Raw genomic sequence first — 23,386 nt, 5'->3', positions numbered from 1 at the left:
TTAGCTCAAGCAGGAGGAAATCTGCAGATGCTGGAATTTCAAGCAACACACATAAAAATTGCTGGTGGACGCAGCAGGCCAGGCAACATCTCTAGGAAGAGGTACAGTCGACGTTTCAGGCCGAGACCCTTCGTCAGGACTAACTGAAAGAAAAGCTAGTAAGAGATTTGAAAGTGGGAGGGGGAAGGGAGATCTGAAATGATAGGAGAAGACAGGAGGGGGAGGGATGGAGCCAAGAGCTGGACAGGTGATTGGCAAAGGGGATATGAGAGGAACATGCAACAGGAGGCCTAGGGAGCAAGAAAAGTGGGAGGGGGAAGCCCAGAGGATGGGCAAGGGGTATAGTGAGAGGGACAGAGGGAGAAAAAGGAGAGAGAGAAAAAGAATGTGTGTATATAAACAAATAATGGATGGTGTACGAGGGGGAGTTGGGGCATTAGCGGAAGTTTAGAAGTCAATTTTCATGCCATCAGGTTGGAGGCTACTGACTGGTTAGTGAGGTTTGTCTCATGAGTGATGGAGTTAATTTAATTAGAAATAGAAGTTAGTACTACAGGTTTAAATTCTTTAGTCTGACGTTCTGGGGAGCAGCAACTCCCATCTTTTGAATCTGTTGTAAGGTCCTGTAGTAGTTAAATAATTATAATACAGATCAAACTAAGATTTGAAATTAACTAAGATTTGTACCAAAGCACACACACAAAATGCTGGAGGAACTCAGTAGGTCAGGCAGCATCGATGGAAATGGATAAGCAGCTGACATTTTGGGCTGAGGCCCTTCTTCAGGACTGGAAAGGAAGTGGGAGGCACAAGAATAGAAAGGTGGTGGGAGGGATAGCTAGAAGGTGATAGGTGAAGCCAGGTGATTGGGAAAGGTAAAGGGCTGGAGAAGAAGATTTCCAGCATCCGTAGAATTTCTCATATTTAAGATCTGTACCTAATTAACCTACCAGCATAACTTTTGCTATCTCAGCTAACAGCATTTCCTACTTGAGGTACAGGCAGTTATCGAGACCTGGTGAGTGTGTGTACTTAAAAAGGACAGTTCTCTTGCTTGGAGGAAGATGATTAGTGACAATTCCTGTGGCCTTGCACTAGGCAGATTCCAAAGGTGCTGAAGCACCTTCAATAACTCCAAAAGACTGAAGTTGGGTAAAATACTGAAAGACTTTTATTCGCTGTACAATACGATCCCCATGGTGAGTGTCTGCCCCTGGACTGAGGGGGAGGGGCAAGGCGAAATCACCTTTATTCAGGAATCTGTGGGAGGAGCCATAGGAGCAGTCAGCAAAGCGGCGTGTTCAGACAGGTAACCCAGTTACAACATATATATGGTTTACCACAGGTGCCCAAACTGAGAATTTGAGAATCCTGTAATTCTGGAGAAATAAAACAAAAAGTGTTTTGCAGAAGGTCATAGTTCAGACATAATCTGATAGAGAGAGCACAACAGAGAATATTTCAAATTTCATTTTAATGCCCTTTCCTGAGTATTAGATTATTGGATGTTGGAGGCAAGGTACACTGCTAATGTAAAACAGAACAAGATTACTTGGCACTTAACTCAATCTGGGAACTATACCGGTCACTTCCATATCTAACATTCTCAAAAACATTTGCATGAAGAGAATAATCATAGTAATTATAGTTAAATTTTGAATCCGATTTTGAAGTCCTATTCCTGACACCCTAAGGCTCGAAATGTTTTTCGCTCAGGTGAAGTATAAGCAAGGCTACGAGAAGTCTCGCGGGAAACACATTGGCGCTCAGAGCATTGAAGACGACCCGAAGATCTTGCACTCTGTGCACGTGGCAAAGATGCAAAGTGAGGTGAGTGAGAAGGGACCCACAATTGGGACATGAGTGCTAAAGTGCTTGACCTGGCTTCAGTTGCGTATCACAGCACAGAGTACAACTAGTGCCCATTTCTGACATTGAATTATCTATCTGAGACATGCTATAAGTGGAGCTGCTGAGGAAAAGTTATCACTTCTGTAAATTGGTGTGAGGAAGTTCAAAGTAAGGGGTAGCAATTCTAACTTTCTTCTAGCTCATTTAATCACAAATGTGCTGGAAGGTGAAATTTCTCTGATTAGTCCAACGGTCAACTACAATATCTGTGTTTATCAAGAGCTGTGGTCTTTGCTTCCAAGTCTCGGCCAGCATACATCGTCCATCCCTAATTACCCTTTGAACTCTGCTAGATAATTTTAGGTGGTAATAAAGTGCCACTACATTAGTGGGTCTGAAATTACATAGACCAGACTGGATAATGCAGGTGAATTTCCTTCAGTGAAGAACATTATTGAAACTGTTTTTTTATGATAATCTGGTGGTTTGGTATCATCACGATTGAAAATTGCTTTTTTTTTTACCCCTGATTTATTTAAGCAGTTGGATTTAAATTCCATGGTAAATTAAAAATCTGTGGTAGGAGTTAATGAATGACACAGTCTAGATTAAACTGAACTGAGCTAAACAGGATATGCCTGGACTGACTCAGTCACTTTCAGAGTTGATGTTTTATAATCTGTGTTTTTGCTTGTTTTTTTTTCCTGTTTGCATGATTTGTTGTTTTTTTTTGTGCGTTGGGGGTGTGATGTTTTTCTTTGAACGGGTTCCATGGTTTTTCTTTGTTTCATGGCTGTCTGTGGGAAAATAAATCTCAGAGCTGTGTACTGCATACATACTTTGATTATAGAAGTACCTTGAATCTTTAAAACTATTCATCTGGGTAAGGAGTCCATACCTCTAGATACCTCGTCAAGCAGGGCGTTCAGGATTATTCTACCCTTTCCTTATTTTATCTTACACTGGGCAATGTAACAGCCACCCTCATTCCTTCCCACTTTCCTGTACTATCCTGCCACATTTTAAACCAAATGAGTATTTTCCTTAGAACTATAAACCTGTTCCTCGTCATCATTATGTGCCATGTCATATGAGGAAGCTGATCATGGTCGAAGTCCATTATTGTTCTTGGCAAATTTTTCTCCAGAAGTGGTTTGCCATTGCCTTCTTCTGGGCAGTGACTTTACAAGGTGGGTGCCCCCCAGCCATTATCAATACTCTACAGAGACTGTCTGCCTGGTGTTTGTGGTTGTATAGCCAGGACTAATAATATGCACCAGCTGGTCATACGACCATCCACCACCTGCTCCTGTGGCATCATGTGATCAGGGGGCTAAGCAGGTGCTACACCTTGTCCAAGGGTGACCTGCTGGCTAGTGGAGGGAAAGAGCACCTCCTTTTGCTAGAGACATATCTCCACCCTGCCACCCACATTCAACATATGCACCTTTAATGTCCACTTGCATAACATACTTTGGGATAACTGTTTACATCAGAACAATATCTACCTGCATCACATTCTGGACAATGCAACTTATAGCAAAAACTTAACTTAGAGAAAAGTAGACAGTAGAGTTAGGCTCACCTGTAGGCCAGAATTGAAACAGCGAACTGGTTACATGTCTTAGCTGAGCAATTATTTGTCCCACTCTTGTAAACTGGATACTGCTGCTTCTGTTACATTTCAATAATGTTCATTCCATAGTAACCGAAACTGACCAGATTGATTTCCTCTCTTCAGCGTGCATATAAAAAAGACTATGAAGACACAAAGATAAAATATCATACTCCACTTGACATGATCAACGTCTCCCAGGCCAAGAAGGCTCAAGATATTGCCAGCAATACAAACTATAAGCAACCAGTAAATCGTTACTTTATGCCTCCTGATGGTGTGCTTCTGAATTTGGCTAAGAATGCCTACAATTTGCAGAGCGATGTAAGTGTCTGTTCAACATTATAGGTAAAACCAGATTATGAGTCTATGGAAAGAAGAGGTGGGATACAGTGCCAGAAAGTGTAAAACACTTGTTAGGCATGCATTTCTGCTCATACAGAAAGGATGTGATTAATATTAAGGTGGGTGCAGAGCAGATTTACAAGGATATTGGCAAAACTGGAAGATTGTAGTTTTGAGGAAAGCTTGACCAGTCTGTAGGAATAAGAGTCTGAGGGGAAATTTCATCAAAATGTGTAAAATGCAAGCCAGAGCTGGTTAACTGCGCAGGATCAATTTCATTTAGCAGAGTGATCAATAACTAAGGGAATAGATTAAGGGAATTGGAGGTAAAATATTTCCACTCAAATAACAGTTCAAATGGTGCTGGAGGCAGTAACCCTCCTCATAGAGTCATGGAAAAGTACAGCAGAGAAAACAGGCCCTTCAGCCCATCTATCCATGCTAAAACCATTTAAACTGCCTACTCCCCTCAACCTGCACCGGGATCATACATACCCCTATCATCCATGTACCTATCCAAACTTTGCGTAAATGTTGAAATTGAGCTTGCATGCACCACTAGCACTGGCAGCTCATTCCACACTCTCGCCATCCTCTGAGTGAAGAAGTTTCCCCTCATGTTCCCCTTAAACTTTTCACCTTTTTACCCTTAACCCATGACCTCTGGTTGTAGACCGACCCAACCTCATTTTTAAAAAGCAGGCAGATTTGCACATTAAATGTTGTTTCCCCCGGAACGATAGACTGAGAGCTAGGGTATGGAGTTAGGCTCAAGAGATTCTTTCTTTGTCTAGATTGGAATAATAGGCTACATCATTTGGGAAATTTCTGTGATTTCCATTTGGGGTAATGTTGGTCAATTTCTGACCTAAGAGATTGTGCATAGAGCCATTCAATACATTTAAACTTTATAAGTATTTCCTGTTATATTGTACCATTATCATGTAACCATTGATAAACTATATTCTCTCTATGATTTATTTTCATAACAGGCTGTGTACAAAGCAGATTATAACAACTGGCAGAAGGGCATTGGTTGGATTCCTTTTGGTTCAATGGATGTTGAAAAGGCCAAGAAAGCTATGGATATCCTGAATGAGGTAGGTCATCATATAAAAACATAAAAGCTGGCTTTGGATTTGACTTTTTCACAGCAGCCTGCAAATATTGGATGTACAAATTGTTTACTGGAGGAGGAGAAGAAACATGATTAACTTAAAGAGTGCATGTACCTACATACAAATTCTGCTCCTGTGGCTTGCATGGAATAAAATAACACAAAGCACAATGGGTTCTTAAAAATGTCCTTAATTTTGTTTTACAGAAAAAATACCGCCAGCCTCCAGATACAATCAAATTCACTTCAATAGAGGACTCACCAGGGACAGTGCTGGCAAAGATCAACCAAGAGCAACGAAGTGATGTAAGTAAAATAGCTTTATTCTGAAGCTTATTAGTAATAATAACTTCAAAATACAGAGCATACAGTAACTTGAAAACCTGCTGAAATCAAATCTTTGATCTGTGATCATGTTAGATCTGAAAGTATATTATGTATTTTTTATTTATATATTTAGAGATAGAATGCAGAATAGGCCCTCTGTCCCTTCGAGCTCCACTGCACAGCAACCGTAGCGTAATCACGAGACAATTTACAATGACCAATTAATCTACTGATTGGTTTATCTTTGGACCGTGGGAGGAAACAGGAGCAGCGGGAGAGAAGCCCACACATTCTATAGGGGTACAGACTCCTTACAGATGATGATGGAATTAAACTCCTAACTCTGATGCCCCAAGCTGTGTTCATATGGCTCACGTTCAAATATACTAAATGGAAATTCATAGGCATCAAACCTCCCAATTATCAGATTTGTGGAATAACCATTTCTGAAAGTCAAACTGAAAGAAATAACATTGGTGATTAAAATGCAAATTTTTTTTCACCATTCTTGTTAGGGTTCCCTGTACTCTGTTTGCCTGTACATCTTTCACTGTCGTTCAATGTTAGCTAAACCATGTTGAGTATACCCGTCCTCTCTCACATTTCATGACGGAGAGCGGTGATTGATAAAAGACAAAAAAACAGACAAAATTTATATTTTCCTTTTGCTTTCAGTGGTAAGGCTGCTGCCTTTTGCCAACCACTTCATCTCTCACCCTTCCAGCTATGGAAATAATCCGGAACTAAAGGAAATCATGAATAAAGGATTACATTGTGGCGGCATGATAGCATAGTGTTTAGCTCAATGCTGTACAGTTAGAAACATAGAAACATTGAAAATAGGTGCAGGGGTAGGCCATTCGGCCTTTCGAGCCTGCACCACCATTCAGTATGATCATGGCTGATCATCCAACTCAGAACCCTGTACCGGCCTTCCCTCCATACCCCCTGATCCCTTTAGCCACAAGGGCCATATCTAACTCCCTCTTAAATATAGCCAATGAACTGGCCTCAACTGTTTCCTGTGGCAGAGAGTTCCATAGATTCACCACTCTCTGTGTGAAGAAGTTTTTCCTCATCTCAGTCCCAAAAGGCTTCCCCTTTATCCTTAATCTGTGACCTCTCGTTCTGGACTTCCCCAATATCGGGAACAATCTTCCTGCATCCAGCCTGTCCAATCTCTTTAGAGTTTTATATGTTTCAATAAGATCCCCCTTCAATCTTCTAAATTCCAGCGGGTATAAGCCTAGTCGATCCAATCTTTCATCATATGAAAGTCCTGCCATCCCAGGAATCAATCTGGTGAACCTTATTTGTACTCCCTCTATGGCAAGATTAGGGGACCAAAACTGCACACAATACTCCAAGTGTGGTCTCACCAAGGCCTTGTACAACTGCAGTAGAACCTCTCTGCTCCTGTACTCAAATCCTCTTGCTATGAATGCCAGCATACCGTTCGCCTTTTTCACTGCCTGCTGTACCTGCATGCCCACTTTCAATGACTGGTGTACAATGACACCCAGGTCTCGTTGCACCTCCCCTTTTCCTAATCGGCCACCATTCAGATAATAATCTGTTTTCCTGTTCTTGCCACCAAAGTGGATAACCTCACATTTATCCACATTAAATTGTATCTGCTATGAATTTGCCCACTCACCTAACCTATCCAAGTCACCTTGCATCCTCTTAGCATCCTCCTCACAGCTAACACTGCTGCCCAGCTTCGTGTCATCTGCAAACTTGGAGATGCTGCATTTAATTCCCTTGTCTAAGTGATTAATATATATTGTAAACAACTGGGGTCCCAGCACTGAGCCTTGCGGTACCCCACTAGTCACTGCCTGCCATTCTGAAAAGGTCCCGTTTATTCCCACTCTTTGCTTCCTGTCTGCCAACCAATTCTCTATCCACATCAATACCATACCCCCAATACCATGTGCTTTAAGTTTGCACACTAATCTCCTGTGTGGGACCTCATCAAAAGCCTTTTGAAAATCCAAATATACCACATCCACTGGTTCTCCCCTATCCACTCTACTAGTTACATCCTCAAAAAATTCTATGAGATTCGTCAGACATGATTTTCCTTTCACAAATCCATGCTGACTTTGTCCGATGATTTCACCGCTTTCCAAATGTGCTGTTATCACATCTTTGATAACTGACTCTAGCATTTTCCCCACCATCGAAGTTAGGCTAACCAGTCTATAATTCCCCGGTTTCTCTCTCCCTCCTTTTTTAAAAAGTTCCACGACCCAGGTTCAATTCCTGCCACTGCCTGAACAGAGTTTGTATGTTCTCTCATGTGGGTTTCCTCTGGGTGCTCCGGTTTCCACCCACAGTCTAAAGACATACCAGTTGGTGGGTTAATTGGTCATTGTAAATTGTCCTGTGATTAGGTTTGGACTAAATCGGGGGATTGCAGAGCAGCACGGCTCAAGGGGCTGGAAGGGCCTACTCCTTGCTTACTCTTAATAATAATATTACTACTACTAATAATAATAATGCTTTATTCTGACAACTTTCTGGATAATGCCTCATTTCACCATTATCCATTGCTCAAACACGAGATGCAGGATTTGATCTCTACCTATTTCAGATCCAGCTCTATTTCCGTTTGCTACCTTGAGCCTTTCTGACACATTACTAAACAATTGTAGATGATTCTGATATTGCTTATGGTCTCCTCTATATTGACTACTGTCAGATAGTGTTAAAGGCAATATTAACATCATCCTTGCACATTATTTATGAACACTCATCTCCAGGAATCATTCAGCTGTGTTTAAGTGGGGAATCATTGTGTTTTTGTCCTCCCGTCACCACTCATTCTACCCCTTTGTGTCAGTTAAACTGATTGATCGGACCCCATGCTCAAAGCTTTTGTGATCCTCATGGTACAGCAGTGAAGCAGTCAGATGTGTTTTGATCCTGAAGTACAATACTAAAAGCACAATAAGAATGTATAAAATTATTATAAACCCAAGTGATTCTGTAGATGCTGGATATCACACACAAAATGCTGGAGGAACTCAGCAGGTCAGGCAGCATCTATAGAAATGAATGAACAGTCAATGTTTTGGGCCAAGACCCATCGTCAGCAATGTAGTGGAGGGGAAGTGGGGAGAGGGGGGAATGCCAGAATAAAAATGTTGGGGGAGAGGAAGGAGGATAGCTTTAAAGTGATAGGTGAAACCAGGTGGGTGGAAGAGGTCGAGGGCTGGAGAAGAAGGAATCTGATAGGAAGGGAGAGTAGACCGTAGGAGAAAGGGGAGGAGGAGGGGACCCAGGTGGAAGTAATAGGCAGGTGAGAAGAGGTAAAAGGTCAGAGTGGGTAATGGATGAAGAGGGGAGGTGAGGGGAAATATTTTTAACGAAAGGAGAAATCAATGTTCATGCCATCAGATTGGAGGCTACCCAGACGGAACATAAGTTGTTACTCCTCCACCCTGAGGATGGCCTCATCTCGACACAAAAGCCATGGACCAAAATGTCAGAATGGGAATGGAATGGGAATTAAAATATTCGGCCACCAGGAAGTACCGCTTGTGGTGAAGGAATGGAGATGCTCGATGAAGTGGTCCCCCGATTAGTACATTATTAATTATAACCTTCTTTCTTCTCTCATCTGTCTGGATTCCTTTTTTATTGACTTCACACATTCATACTTCTGCACATTTCCTTTGGTTTTTTCAAAATGTTGACACCATTTTATTCTGAACATTTATTATAGTATGCTAATCAAATTTAAAAATTGCAGTCTCACTTTGGTGTAATTTCTCTGTAATCCAGATAAACTACAAGGCAAAGGGTGAGAAGACCTTGCACAAGTACAGCTACCCTCCAGATGTGCCAGAGTTCATTCAGGCCAAAGTCAATGCGTTAAACATCAGTGATGTAAGTATCTTTCAGCGGGAGGGAGGATGAGAAAGGCTCAGAAGTTCAGATGGATGTGGGCCAAACAGGGCAAATGTTATAAGACCTGATGGGCATTTTGGTCGACCTGCAGTATTAATCTGTGATTCTTATGATCTTAATAGATGTGTTCAATCACAGCAGCTGTCTTTATACCAAATAAAATTGTGGTCAATTATGATCTAACTGAATGGAGGAACATAGAAGGATGTGGGTGAGCTGATCAGGCATATCAGATCCTATGAAGCCGCATCAAGAGATTGATATGAAGATGCATGCACTCATGTAATCATGAGGGTGTCTTGCACAAGGGGACATAATTTAAAGGGAAGGAACTAGTCATTAAAAATCCAGGTACATAGAAATTTCTTCTCACAGAGTGTGGTGAATCTCTGGAGTTGTCTGCCCCAGAAAGTCATGGAAGTAAGCTCTTCAGAAGTATTTTACCTTTTCTGGTTACCTCATTACAAGAGGAAGCTTTAGATGCTGCCTGGTTAGAGAATGTATCTTATGCTCTGGAACATATCTTATGTTATTGAGATGAGGAGGACTTTCCTTAGCTGGAGAGTGGTGAATCTGTGAAATTTGTTGTCACAGGCACTGTGGAGGCCAGGTCATTTGGTATATTTAAGGCAGAGGTTGATAGATTCTTGATTAGTCAGGGCATGAAGGGATATGGGGAGAAGGCAGGAAATTGGGACTGAGAGGGAAAATGGATCAGCCATGATGAAATGGCAGAGCAGACTCAATGAGCCAAATAGCCTAATTCTGCTCCTGTATCTTAAGGTTGCACAAGCTAGGGCTTTTCTCTTTGGAGCGATGGAAGATGAGAAGCAATTTGTTGGTGGTGCATAAGATTGAGAGGCATAGATAGAGTGGACAGCCAGCATCTTGTTCCCAGGGCATCATCAGGCAATACTAGACGGCATCCATTTAAGTCGTGGAGGAAAGTTCAGGGCAGATATCAGAGATAACTTTTCTTTACGCAGAGAGTGGTGGGTGCCTGAAATGCACTGCCTGGGGTGATGGGAGAGGCTGACACAACATGGACTTTTAAGACTCTTAGATAGGCACATGGATGTAAGAAACATGGAAGGCTGCAGGCTGTGCAGGAGGGAAGATTTAGGTTGATTGTGGAGTAGGTTCACATAGGCCGTTCTATGTTATTAGTTTTTTTTTCTATTCGTTTACAGAGTGTGGGTAAAATGTTATGGTCAGCACTTACTGGCCGTCTGTTGTTGATCTTGAATTAAGAAGTATGTTAGACCATTTCAGAGGTCAACAACATAGCTCTGTGTCTTTCATCTGTCCAGGAAGTACCATCAATGTTTACGACTGAAAAGGTCACTTGGTCTATTGTTACTATGTTAGTCAGGGAAAGAGCTCTTTAAATTAATCTTACTTCCCAGAACAGGAAATGTTCTTCCCTAAAGGACATCAGAACACCAAGTTGGTCTTTACAACAACTTAATAGTTTCATAGCCATCATTATTGACTTGTTTTTGATTTGTCTTAAATTTATTAATTTTGCCAACTTTGAAAACCTCAGCCAGCTTTAAGTTAAACAGATCCCCCACGACCTAAGTGAACAGGTCCATGGTGGTAATTGTCAATACCGAGCCTCTTTTGTTCTCCTATATCTGTCAATATTGTTCCGGATTTAGTTTCTGATAAGCATAGACATCTGGGTTTCACTTAGCAGTCCTCCAATAGATATCAATCTCGGGTTGGAGATGCACTGGCCTGCATCAATAGGTACTGTAGAACACCAGACCATGACCTGATACAGTCTCAGGAACACAATTGGAGCAGGTATAGTCTTCTGAGCCTTCCTCATCAGTCAATGTGATGCTGGCTGTTTGGCTTCATGTCTTTCTCTTATGCCAGTTTTCCATTGGCCTCAGTTTCTAAACCTTTCAATTACTGAGCTACCTCTTCCTTAAATAGCTCTAGTGGTCCAGACTTCATGATATCCTGGAATAAAGCATTCCGGACATTCACCATCCTCTATGAGGTGGTTTATCAATAAATCTTGTAATTTCTAAATGTAACACTGTACAAGGTAAGGGCTGAAAAATGGGTGGCCTGGAGTTGGTATCTTTGACAATTACTGAGTCACAATAAAAACTGTCAGACATTTGGTACAAGAAGATTTGTTTTTGACTGTATCACCGTCCATCATGTAACGTGGCATGAGGATGTTCACCAGCATGTTGCTTGGAAAGGAAGGCTGTAGTTTATAAGGGTTTATTCTTACTAGACCATAGGAAACTGAAGGATGACTTTACATGATATTGGGGCCTCAGTTGGTTAGGCTGACCATGGATATTGTGTCCTAGCTGTCTAGATATGCAAGCTTGGACAGTACGATATGGAGAGAAAGGTGTTGCCCATGTTCAAGTTCCCTCTCTCCACGCATCTGGTGAACGTAAACGAACTGCAGAGACCGATACAGTTTGGCATCAAGAGCAAGAGTTGCCAGTCAGAGTTGAACTCAATGTAGGACTGCCTTAGGGACCCCAGTTCCAGGTTTTTCCTGGGGGTTTACTCTCGAAGCCTTTTCCATATAGTCGCAAGGCAGCAGAGGTTTGAGATCAGAGTTTTCCTTCTCCTAAATGAGTTGCCGACCACAGCTGGCAAGCCCATCTGCCCAAAGCGAATGGCTTTAAGGCTCCAGTAACTGACTTTTGCCCCTTCTCCTGTCTGTAGAAATGGCTCTGCCAGGCTCAGTAGCTAAGCCACACGTGAAAGCCAGGAGCTGGACTTGGTTGGCAGAGGCTATTAGAGGCACACGTCATTGAGAGCATTTAAGAGGTAGTGGGAGCTTATTCCCATTACCACCCCCGGCTATGAGAACCTTAAAGGAGCATAGTCTTATAGAGGTTTATAAAATGATGAGGGCAAAGATGAGTTAGATCTAGTCAGTGACACAAGAGATTCTGCAGATGCTGGAAATCTTGAGCAAAATACACAGAATGCTGGATAAACTCAACAAATTAGACAGCATCTGTGGAGAGGAATAAACAGTTGATGTTTCAGGCCAACACCCTTCATCAGGACTGGAAAGGAAGGTGGCAGGGGCCAGGTGGGAGGAGAGGAAGGAGTACATGATGGTAGGTGGTAGATGGAAGAAGTAAAGGAGAAAGAAGTGAAGAAGAATGTATAACAGGACAGGGCATGGAATAAGGGGAAGGAGGAAGGGAAGCAGAGGGAGGTTTTGGGCAGGTGAGGAGAAGAAAAAGGGTGAGAGCTAACCACAGTGGGGAATGGAAAAAGGGAGAAGGAGGTAGAGGGGAGAAATTAGAGAATTTTGATGTTCGTGCCAACAGACTGAATATGAGGTGTTACTCCTCCAACCTGAGTTTGGCTTCATTATGGCAGTAGAGGAGGTCATGAACAGACATATCAGAATGGGAAAGGGAATTCGCCCAGGACTGGTGAGACTGGAAATAGAGAGCAGTGGTCTGAGGTGAGAAGGGAGAAATTTAAAGGAGATCCGAGAGCAAAGTTTTTTTTAACAAAAAGGCTGATGATTATCTGAAACAAACACTATTAGGAGTTGTAGACAGAGATACAATTACATTTGGACAGGTATTTGGATAATAAAGCCATGGAATAATATAGGCTTAACGTAGGCAAATGAGATTAGCGCAAATTGGCATTATGGTTGGCATGGGTGAAAGGATTTGTTTCTGTGCTGCATGATTCAACGAGTCTATGATACATCCAAAGTTTAAATGTTCCTAGTTCTACACTTATTAGTATGCTTCCCAACCGAATAAATTGAATTGAAGGTCATTTCTGTTTGCAGAACTGCTACAAACAAGCTTGGAAGAAAGATTTAGCAAAGGGTTATAACCTCACCTTTGATGCTATTCCAATTATTGCAGCTAAATCTTCCGGGCGTAATGCCAGCGACGTAAGTATAGAATGTTCATACATTTACCTTGTTACATTTCTTTCCTCTGTATTTTTCATTCCCTTGTGAATCTGGTAGGGCTAAGGTTAAAAAGCATAAATTTGCTCTCTTCTCACTGCTGCAATAACAGGAGCTAGGACTCACACCAATCAGGAACAGCTATTACTTCTAAACAATTAGGCTCTTGAATGTAATGGTTGAAGTTTCAAGAGGGAATAACTTCATTCACCCCAACAATGAACTGTTCCCACAACCTATGGACTCACTTTCTAGGACTTACCATCTCTTGTTCTTGATATTTATTGTTTTTTTACTATTATTATTACTATTTTTTTCTTTTTGTATTTGCACAGTTTGTTGTCAATTGCACATTGGTTGCTTTTCCATTCTGCTGGGTGTGGTCTTTAGTTGATTCTGCTTTGTTTCTTGTATTTACTGTGAGTGCCTGCAAGAAAGTGAAGCTCATTGTTGTATATGGTGACATATATATACTTTGATAATAAATTTGCTTTGAATTTGAATATTGAGTTTGAGCATTAAAGGCAAATGCATGTTTAGGCAATGGTCAATAAACATTTTAATTGTATGTTGGGGATGTGATGCTGATACATTTCATTTTTTAATATAATTACTTTCATTTACTCAAGACATTACTACAATAGCAAATCATTTTGTTATAAAGGAATTGACTCTAGGTACAACTTTCAAAGTGAATTTATCATCAGAGTATGTATATATTACCATCTACTGCCTTGAGGTTTATTTACTCACTGGCATTTACAGGAAAAAAGAAATACAACAGAATTTTTAAAAAAACTGTACCTAAACAGCAATGGCTGACAAACGTGTGTAAAGAAAGACAAACTGTGCAAATAATAAAATAATACTAAGAACATGAGTTGTAAAGTGTCTTTGAAAGCGAGTCTGTAGGTTGTAGGTTCAGGTCAGAGTATTGGTGATTGAAGTTATCCATACTGGTTCAGGAGCCTGATGGTTGCCGTGTAACAGCTGGTTTTGAACCTGATGGTGTGGGACCTAAGGCTTCTGGTACCTCCTTCTCGATAGTAGTAACAAGAGGAGGACACGGCCTGGATCTTTGGGGGTCTTTGATGATGGATGCTGCGCTCTGTGGCAAGGATCACAATGTTATTGTCACTGGGGCCTATTGTTGCTGAGGGCAGATAAGAGATGAGTTAGTATATGTAGTAGGGAATCCGTAGGCAGAAGCAGGCAGTAATCCTTAATGGAATGAGATTGTATGAGCTCAGAATTTCACCTGGAGATGATTTTCACTGCACTTTGCTCAGTTTCACAGAAGCTGTGAGCAATGAGGATTTCCACTGGGCCTCCAGAAATATTACAGCAGCAGGGGGAACATATCCTAGGTCATAGACTCCAGTGGTGGCTCAGTGTTTTGACTCCACATCATCTTATGTCCCATTGGATTTTTTTTTCTTTAAAGAAGTATTCATGAGTGACCAATGTTCACATTACTTTTCTTTTGGGTATTTCATGGACTGGAGTTGACATGTTGTACACTCATCTCCAACTCGTAATCTCATATTCATTGAGAATGGCGCACCTTTGGGAGGCTGAGCACAGTAAACTTACCATCCAGTTGGTTTTCTCTCCCTTTTTCTTCATGAGAGGGTGAGGGAAGTTACCATGCATCCAGTGGAAGTCTGCTCTCATGAACGTATATCACAACATTATCAAGTTGACGAGCAAAAGCTTTTCTGGCTAGCAAAGAAATATCCTTCAATGACTCCAGTTTAATTAACAATCTTCAATTATTTTTATATAATGCAGCATACAAGTGTGTTTGCAAATGCTTTTCTCTTCTAGTTTAACACATTTGATACTCTACTTAAATATGTTACTGCCATATGGAAACACCCAAAAAAATACTACACAGGAAATTAGTATTGGAAGGTCTAATTTAAACACAAAGGGTATTGTGTTTCTGGGGAGGTTTTATTAGATGTCTATAAAAAGGAAACAATGACCCAGACTACTTTTGACTTTGCATATAACTTTATTACAAAGGCCAATTTGCTCTAATACTGAGGCAAGTAAGGTAATATTTTCTGTTGTTGTTTGAACAATTACTCCACAGGTTAAGTACAAGAAAGCTCATGAAGCAGCAAAAGGCAAACATGTTGGTTTCCGCAGCCTAAAGGATGACCCTAAACTGGTCCATTCCATGCATTTGGCCAAGATTCAGTCTGACCGTGAGTACAAGAAAGACTATGAGAAGAGCAAGACCAAATATCACACACCAATGGACATGGTCAATATCACTACGGCCAAAAAGTCGCAGGAAGCGGCCAGCAATGTTAACTACAAGCATCTGCTCCACCATTACACATACCTGCCTGACGCCCTGGGTTTGGTACTGTCAAAGAACATGATGGACATACAGAGTGATGTAAGTAGCAATGTTAAATGAAAGTCATAGTGGTTGGAAATATCCAGCAAGCTCAGGCAGCAGCTGTGGTGAGAGAAACGGAGTTAGCACATTACATCAGTGATCTTTCCCAGTAACCTGTGCTGATAGGTTGATTGGTTCTCCATTGCATCTGGCAGTGACAGTTGGGTTTGTGCAGTTCTGTTATGTGCTCATAGCTGGCTGCAGAGACCAAGTTGTGAGTGACATAGACATCCACAGTAAGGAGAAATATCCAATCCACCATTACATATACCTGCCTGGTGTCATGAATGTGGTCCTGTGCAAGAACATGACGGACATACAGAGTGACGTGATTCATAGTGTTCAATGAGATAATTTCCTGCTTGTTGGCTGAGGGCGGCTCAGGAATATCCCACCTTCAACCAGAACTGCCCTCTACTATTAGCACCATTTAAGCCTTTGGACACTGGGACAGAGAAGTGTGTGTCAATCAGCAAACACCTTTGAAAAAACATAGATATTCAAGTTATTTTACTTCTAGTGTGCTTGCAAAAGTTCAGTAGTTACTTTTCATCTTTTGCTCGTGTAACAAAGAATTAAATGTTATCACTGAAAGTTTCTGACCATAGTAAATCACTTTAAAATTGATTACATTAAAGTAAGGAGTGTTGATAGCCCTGATCTGGCCCATTGCATGTACAAATCCCCCAAAAAATAAGAGGATAAACAGCAATATTAACTTTTACAGTGCACCTTTAGATGCAGGGGTTCCAGACCTGGGGTCCACACACTTCTTGTTTAATGGTATTTGTCTATGACATAAAAAAGTTTGGAAATCAGAATCAGGTTTAATATCACCAGCATATGTTGTGAAATTTCTTGTCTTTGCAGCAGTAGTACAATGCAATACATAGTAATAGAGGAGAAACTGGAATTACAGTAAATTTATATATACCAGTTCGTGGCCTAAGGTAGAAGGAGTCAAGTTTAGAAAACCTAGCACATTTATTTCTCAACATAGTCCCCTCCTACATTTACACACTTAGTCTAGCGGTCGTGCAGCATACAGATCTTGGACCTCCACAAAGTGTCCACAGCAGGGGTGATTGATCAGTTCATGGCCTAAGGTAGAAGGAGATGAGTTATACAACTCTTGTTACATGCACATGCAGTTCAACTCTTTGAGTGATTATGCAGAAAGTTTGAAGTTAATAACTCATCTCCTTCTACCTTAGGCCACTAACTTATCAATCACCCTTGTATTAAATAAGTAAGTAGGACAAAAATAGGAATAAAAAATATAGTGAGGTACTGTTTATGGGTTCAATGTCCATTCAGAAATTGGATGGCAGAGGGAAAAAATTAAGTGTATGCCTTCAGTCTACTGTACCTCCTTCCTGAGAGTAGCAATGAGAAGAGGGCATGTCCTTGGTGATGGGGATCCTTAGTGATAGTCATTGCACCTTGACACTACGGATATCCTATACTATGTCCTGGGTACTACGGAGGCTAGTGTCCATGATGGAGCTGACTAAGTTTACAACTATCTGCAGTTTATTTTGATCCTGTTCAATAGACCCCCCCCCCTGTTGGCGAACCCCAGCTTTAGAGTGATGAAATGTTCTTCACAAAACCTTTAAGAAATAATGTATCATTTCTTAATGCACGCATTACTAAATGACAATAAAAGAGGACTACGTGTCTTCATAATCTAATGGCTAAAATTTGACCGAAGCCACATGAAAAGGAATTGGAGATCCAAAGCTGATGTAAATATGTAGACTATAGGATTACATGGGGTACCTTGTGTCTGGATATCTGAAGGCATGAATGCCAATTATCAGGAGAAAGGATGCATAATGCCAAAGCAAAGAGTTCCTGGATGGCTGTGAAGCTTCCAGAGGACAAGTAGATAAAGGCCAATAAGATTAGCAAGTTCAAATTCTAGTTTCAGCAGAATTTGTTTTAATACCCAAATATATATGCACCCAGTTAGAACTTACATACAAAAGACATTTTATATCTGAACTCTATTTTTGTGAGGTGAGGTAGTTAAAGAGGGCAAATTTTGTGATGCACCCATTAGTAGATTCTCGTTAGAGGAAAAGAAATGTGTGACTGTATCCAAAAGGGCAACTCTGCAACATGAGCTCCTGTCTTGTGAAGTTCTGCAACAAAATTCTATTCACAAGATTTATTACACTGTTTTTGATCCATTCTTTTATGTTTTGTAACGTCAAGACATTAAACTAATTCAAAAGAAAATGTGGGGTGTCCGAAAATACAGGTGAAACCGCGTTTTACTTTGTTAGGCACACATATATCAAGTGGTAGTGTGATGGTGTATGCAATTAATGTATTTTTACATATAACCTGGAAATAATTATTTAAATGAACAAAAATGTCTAATTAAGCTATATAGACTATATATCGACACATATACACACACACAAGATTATTCAAATATAATTGAAATATTAAATACATGAAACATTCTGTTAATATCTTTGCAGTAATATTCATCTAAAATCTCATTTGCTTGGAAAATTATCATTTAAAAAATTATCTGCTTTGTACAACTTTTAAGTTAAATGTTTACTGTTTGATTTGGTTGGGGTGATAGGACAATTAATACTCTCTTGTAATTTGATTTTTTTTTTCTGTCTGAAGAATCTCTACAAATCTGATTATAACAACTGGTTTAAAGGCACTGGCTGGAGCCCCTTGGGCTCGATAGATGTGGAGAAAGCGAAGAAAGCTGGACAAGTCCTCGATGAACATCATTACAGAGTGCCACCTGGCACTCTCAAATTCACCAGCGTGCCAGACTCTGTAGAGATGGTGCTGGCTAAAACAAATGCACTGCAGCTTAATGATGTAAGTGGATCTTCACAAACTAATCTCTGTTACTTTCATCTTTCTGGTGTCCTATTGCTCCTCAATGCCTTCACCTTGTTACAACTTCTTCAGGAAAGAGGGCAGAGGGAATTGAATGCACTGGCCTCATCTTGTGTTCAGTAGGAAATATGATCTGGGCAGGGAAAAAAAAGCTGTCAATTCTCCCCTCTGACCATCAGCTGAAGATTTTCCTTCTGCAACGCAGGTAATTTGAAGAAGTTTCGGTGCTTAATGCATCGAAGTTGGAATGACAGCTTTTTCTACTGCATGTTTTAGGAGATAAATGGTTGTTAGCTTGGACTTGGGGATTTACATGAGTATTGTTATAAATACATCTTACCCAACACAAAACAACAAGCTAGATCTGTAATTCCCATTTCTCTTTGTACACTTGAAGCAAGAGCCTGAAGGTATCTTGGACCAGTCTTGAAACTACCTACTGAACACCTTTGCATTGTTATATTCAGGAGCCTCCTCTAAACCTATCATATTTAATGAAGAATTGGGCTTTCACTCAAGGTTCAAGTTCAAAGTTCCAAATAAATTTATTAACAAAGTACCCATATATCATACGGATATAGAAATAGTGGATGCATTAGTGATAATTTTTCAAAACTCTTTAGATTCTGGATTAGTTCCTGAGGATTGGAGGGTGGCTAATGTAACTCCACTTTTTAAAAAAGGAGGGAGAGAGAAACCGGGGAATTATAGACCGGTTAGCCTAACGTCGGTGGTGGGGAAACTGCTGGAGTCAGTTATCAAGGATGTGATAACAGCACATTTGGAAAGCGGTGAAATGATCGGACAAAGTCAGCATGGATTTGTGAAAGGAAAATCATGTCTGACGAACCTCATAGAATTTTTTGAGGATGTAACTAGTAGAGTGGATAGGGGAGAACCAGTGGATGTGGTATATTTGGATTTTCAAAAGGCTTTTGACAAGGTCCCACACAGGAGATTAGTGTGCAAACTTAAAGCACACGGTATTGGGGGTATGGTATTGATGTGGATAGAGAATTGGTTGGCAGACAGGAAGCAAAGAGTGAGAACAAACGGGACCTTTTCAGAATGGCAGGCAGTGACTAGTGGGGTACCGCAAGGCTCAGTGCTGGGACCCCAGTTGTTTACAATATATATTAATGACTTAGATGAGGGAATTAAATGCAGCATCTCTAAGTTTGCGGATGACAGGAAGCTGGACAGCAGTGTTAGCTGTGAAGAGGATGCTAAGAGGATGCAGGGTGACTTGGCTGGTTAGGTGAGTGGGCAAATTCATGGCATATGGCAATTTAATGTGGATAAATGTGAGGTTATCCACTTTGGTGGCAAGAACAGGAAAACAGATTATTATCTGAATGGTGGCTGATTAGGAAAAGGGGAGGTGCAACGAGACCTGGGTGTCATTGTACACCAGTCATTGAAAGTGAGCATGCAGGTACAGCAGGCGGTGAAAAAGGCGAATGGTATGCTGGCATTCATAGCAAGAGGATTCGAGTACAGGAGCAGGGAGGTACTACTGCAATTGTACAAGGCCTTGGTGAGACCACACCTGGAGTATTGTTTGCAGTTTTGGTCCCTTAATCTGAGGAAAGACATTCTTGCCATAGAGGGAGTGCAACGAAGGTTCACCAGATTGATGTTTCAAATGATGAAAGACTGGATTGACTAGGCTTATACTCTCTGGAATTTAGAAGATTGAGGGGGGAATCTTATTGAAACGTATAAAATTCTACAGGGATTGGACTGGCTAGATGTAGGAAGATTGTTCCCGATGTTGGGGAAGTCCAGAACGAGGGGTCACAGTTTGAGGATAAAAGGGAAGCCTTTTAGGACTGAGATGAGGAAAAACTTCTTCACACAGAGAGTGGTGAGTCTGTGAAATTCTCTGCCACAGGAAACAGTTGAGGCCAGTTCATTGGCTATATTTAAGAGGGAGTTAGATATGGCCTTTGTGGCTAATGGGATCAGGGGGTATGGAGAGAAGGCAGGTACAGGGTTCTGAGTTGGATGATCAGTCATGATCATACTGAATGGCGGTGCAGGCTCAAAGAGCCGAGTGGCTACTCCTGCACCTATTTTCTATGTTTCTATCATCATATGAAACTCTGAATTTCATTTTCTTGTGGGCATTCGCATTAGATGCAAGAAACACAATAGAATCATTGAAAGTTTGCCCCCAACAGGATGGACAAACAATCAATGTGCAAATTGTCAACTGTCTGTGCAAATACTAAAAGAAATATTAATAATAATAATAATAATTTGGAATACTTACAAAGAATAGTAAGTTCTGAAATGACAAATTTTAGAAAACACAATGTACACTTGAACGTGCTTAGATTAATGCTACCTGCAACATAAATTAATAAGAATTTTGTGTCAGTCTTCACTGTGGAAGTCACTGGCAGCTTGCCAGAAATTCGAGGGTGTCAGGGGGCAGGAGTGACTGTTACTAAGGAGAAGGTGCTTGGGAAGCTGAAAAGTCTGAATGTAGATAAGTCACTTGGACCAAATAGACTGCACATCAGTGTTCTGAAAGAGATAGCTGAGGAGATTGTGGAGGCATTAGTAGTGATCTTTCAGGAATCACTAGTTATTAGGATGGTTCTGGAAAACTGGAAAATTGCAAATGTCATTCCACTGTAGGGGAATGAATTTAAAGTTGCTGACCCTTCCCACTTCTGATTCCCCAATGAGGACTGGCTCATGGGCCACCGGTTTCCTTCTCTTGAAGCTAATAATCAGCTCCTTGGTCTTGCTGACATTGAGTAAGAGATTGTTGTTGTGGCACCATTCAGCCAGATTTTCCATCTCCCTCCTCTATGCTGATTTGTCACCACCTTTGATACAGCTAATGACAGTGCTGCTGCCAGTAAATTTAAATATGGCTTTGGAGCTGTGCTTAGCCCTATAGTCGTAAGTATAAAGTGAGTGGACTGGGGGGCTAAGCACACAGCCTTGTGGTGCACCTGTGCTGATGGAGATTGTGGCGGGATTGTTGCCAGTTGAAGTATTGACTGGGGTCTGGAAGAGATGAAATCGAGGACCCAGTTGTGAGAGGTATTGAGACCAAGAACTTGAAGCTCATTGATTAGTTTTGAGTGCCGAGCTTTACTCAGTTAGTATTGAGGGGGTGGCTGCCGAACATCCTCACTGTCCAGGTGTTGCAGGTTGAGGGAAGAGCCCATGAAATGGCATCTGCTGTTGATCTGTTGTGACGGTAGGCAAATTGGTGCGAATCCAGTTCACTCCTGCCTCCATTTAACCCTTACAATTTTTAATATAGGATTTTGTTATTAATGTTTTAACGTATGTTTTTTCTTCGCAGAAACTGTACAGATCTGGAGGAGAAAAGATCAAGCACAAGTACACCTTGCCCTTTGATGTGCCTCAGTTCATCCAGTCTAAATGTAATGCTTTCAACCTCAGTGATGTAAGGACCACATTCCGAAACATTTACCTGCTTGAATCATTCCTTTGTTTTTTTTAGAAACTAAATTAACATTTTAAGCGCTAGATAAATTAACATATTTTACATATTAATTCCAATATGTAAGAAGGCATTTTTGCCCATCATATCCATGCCCTATTCCAGTAGAACAATTTAGCAGTGGCATGGTTGGGTAGTGTTTCGTGCAATGCTATTACTGCGCTAGCCATCTGGGTTCAATTCCACTGCTCTCTGTAAGTAGGTTGTACGTTTTCTTGAGGCTGCGTGGGTTTCCTCTGGGTGCTCTGTTTTACGGCCACGTTCCAAAAGACAAAAAAAGGATTAGCAGGTAAATTGGTCACATGGGTGTAACTGGGTGGCATGGGTTTGTTGGTCGTGCTGCATCTCTAAAATTAAAAGAAAAATATCGGTCTAATTCCCCCTGTTTTTATTCCCTTACAGATCTTTATTCTTTCACACAACCACCAGCCTGATTATTTTCACCAGTTACCTACACTAAGGAGCAATTAACAGTAGCCATTTGCCCTACTAGCATGCCCTTGGGGGATGAGAGGGAACTGAAGCAGCATGTCATGGGGACAGCAAGCATAGATAGCACCAGAGGCCAGAATTGAACCTGTACCCCTGGTAGTTGTGAAGGCAGCAGCTTTGAATGCTGTGCCACCATGATACATAAAAGAACAATCTAAATTGCTCTTTAACCAGAATATGAGGAGAACATTTTTCTGTATAAAGGAAGTCAATATTCCTATTTTCAACCAGTATCAAAAGCATGTAGTGACCAAGAAAGATTTTTTGGAAAGGGGCTGCAATTGAAAACAGAGCTTGTGTCTGCAGTACAAAGGCTGAGCAGTATTTAGGCTAAATCATTATTTTCTAAAACATTTTGCATGGCAATGGGAGTGGTAACTAAAGAGAAAGAAAAAACAAAAGAACAGGAAAATTTGGAAACCACAGGTTAACAAAAATTCAATGAACTCCATTTGTGTTGATGCTACAGGAAGATTAGGATGGATAGCATTTGAAAATATTCAGGTCTTCACAAAAAGAATGCTTTCTGAAATACAGTCCTCTATTTTTATAGAATTGCTACAAAAATGCCTGGAAGAAGTCACTGGCTAAAGGATATCACCTGGAACCAAATGCCATCCCTATTGTCGCGGCTAAAGCATCTAGAAATATTGCCAGTGACGTAAGTAGCCATCAAAATTAGTCTCTGATTCATGGCTTTTGATATAAGTAATAAATCGAAGAAAGACTAAGAAAACCATGCCTGTTCCTTAAATATATAAAGAAATATGATATTGATGAGAAGGGATATACCTAATGACAGGATGTAGATCTTTGGACAATGAAGGAATGAAGTGACAGTGGATGGAATAGACCTGTGGAAATTAGCTCTGTGGTTATATTGTTCTATGGTGCATATTGTGAGAATGGATCTAGTCCAAACAATGACAAATTTCAAGGTGATTACAAAGTGAAACTCAGAAGAACAATGAAAGCTGAGAATAATTTTAATTAAAATAGCAGAATAG

General features: G+C 40.8%; 1 protein-coding gene across 11 annotated transcripts in view; it reads left to right on the top strand.

Annotated features, from left to right (window-relative positions):
• The window catches only part of neb (nebulin), a 355,138-nt gene that overhangs the window by 61,515 nt on the left and 270,237 nt on the right, over nt 1–23,386 (top strand). For all 11 annotated transcript variants that reach the window (XM_072258677.1, XM_072258676.1, XM_072258675.1 and 8 more), the window contains exons 23-32: nt 1,717–1,830; nt 3,593–3,790; nt 4,804–4,911; nt 5,136–5,234; nt 9,048–9,152; nt 12,982–13,089; nt 15,206–15,517; nt 18,170–18,376; nt 21,726–21,830; nt 22,933–23,040. In XM_072258677.1, the coding sequence (XP_072114778.1) occupies nt 1,717–1,830; nt 3,593–3,790; nt 4,804–4,911; nt 5,136–5,234; nt 9,048–9,152; nt 12,982–13,089; nt 15,206–15,517; nt 18,170–18,376; nt 21,726–21,830; nt 22,933–23,040 (1,464 nt within the window). The remainder of the gene's footprint in view (nt 1–1,716; nt 1,831–3,592; nt 3,791–4,803; nt 4,912–5,135; nt 5,235–9,047; nt 9,153–12,981; nt 13,090–15,205; nt 15,518–18,169; nt 18,377–21,725; nt 21,831–22,932; nt 23,041–23,386) is intronic.

Source organism: Mobula birostris, chromosome 5 (assembly GCF_030028105.1).
Source record: "Mobula birostris isolate sMobBir1 chromosome 5, sMobBir1.hap1, whole genome shotgun sequence".
NCBI classification, from domain to species: Eukaryota; Metazoa; Chordata; class Chondrichthyes; order Myliobatiformes; family Myliobatidae; genus Mobula; species Mobula birostris.
The sequence above is the reverse complement of the archived record's forward strand: the minus strand, read 5'-3'. Positions and strand labels throughout refer to the sequence as shown.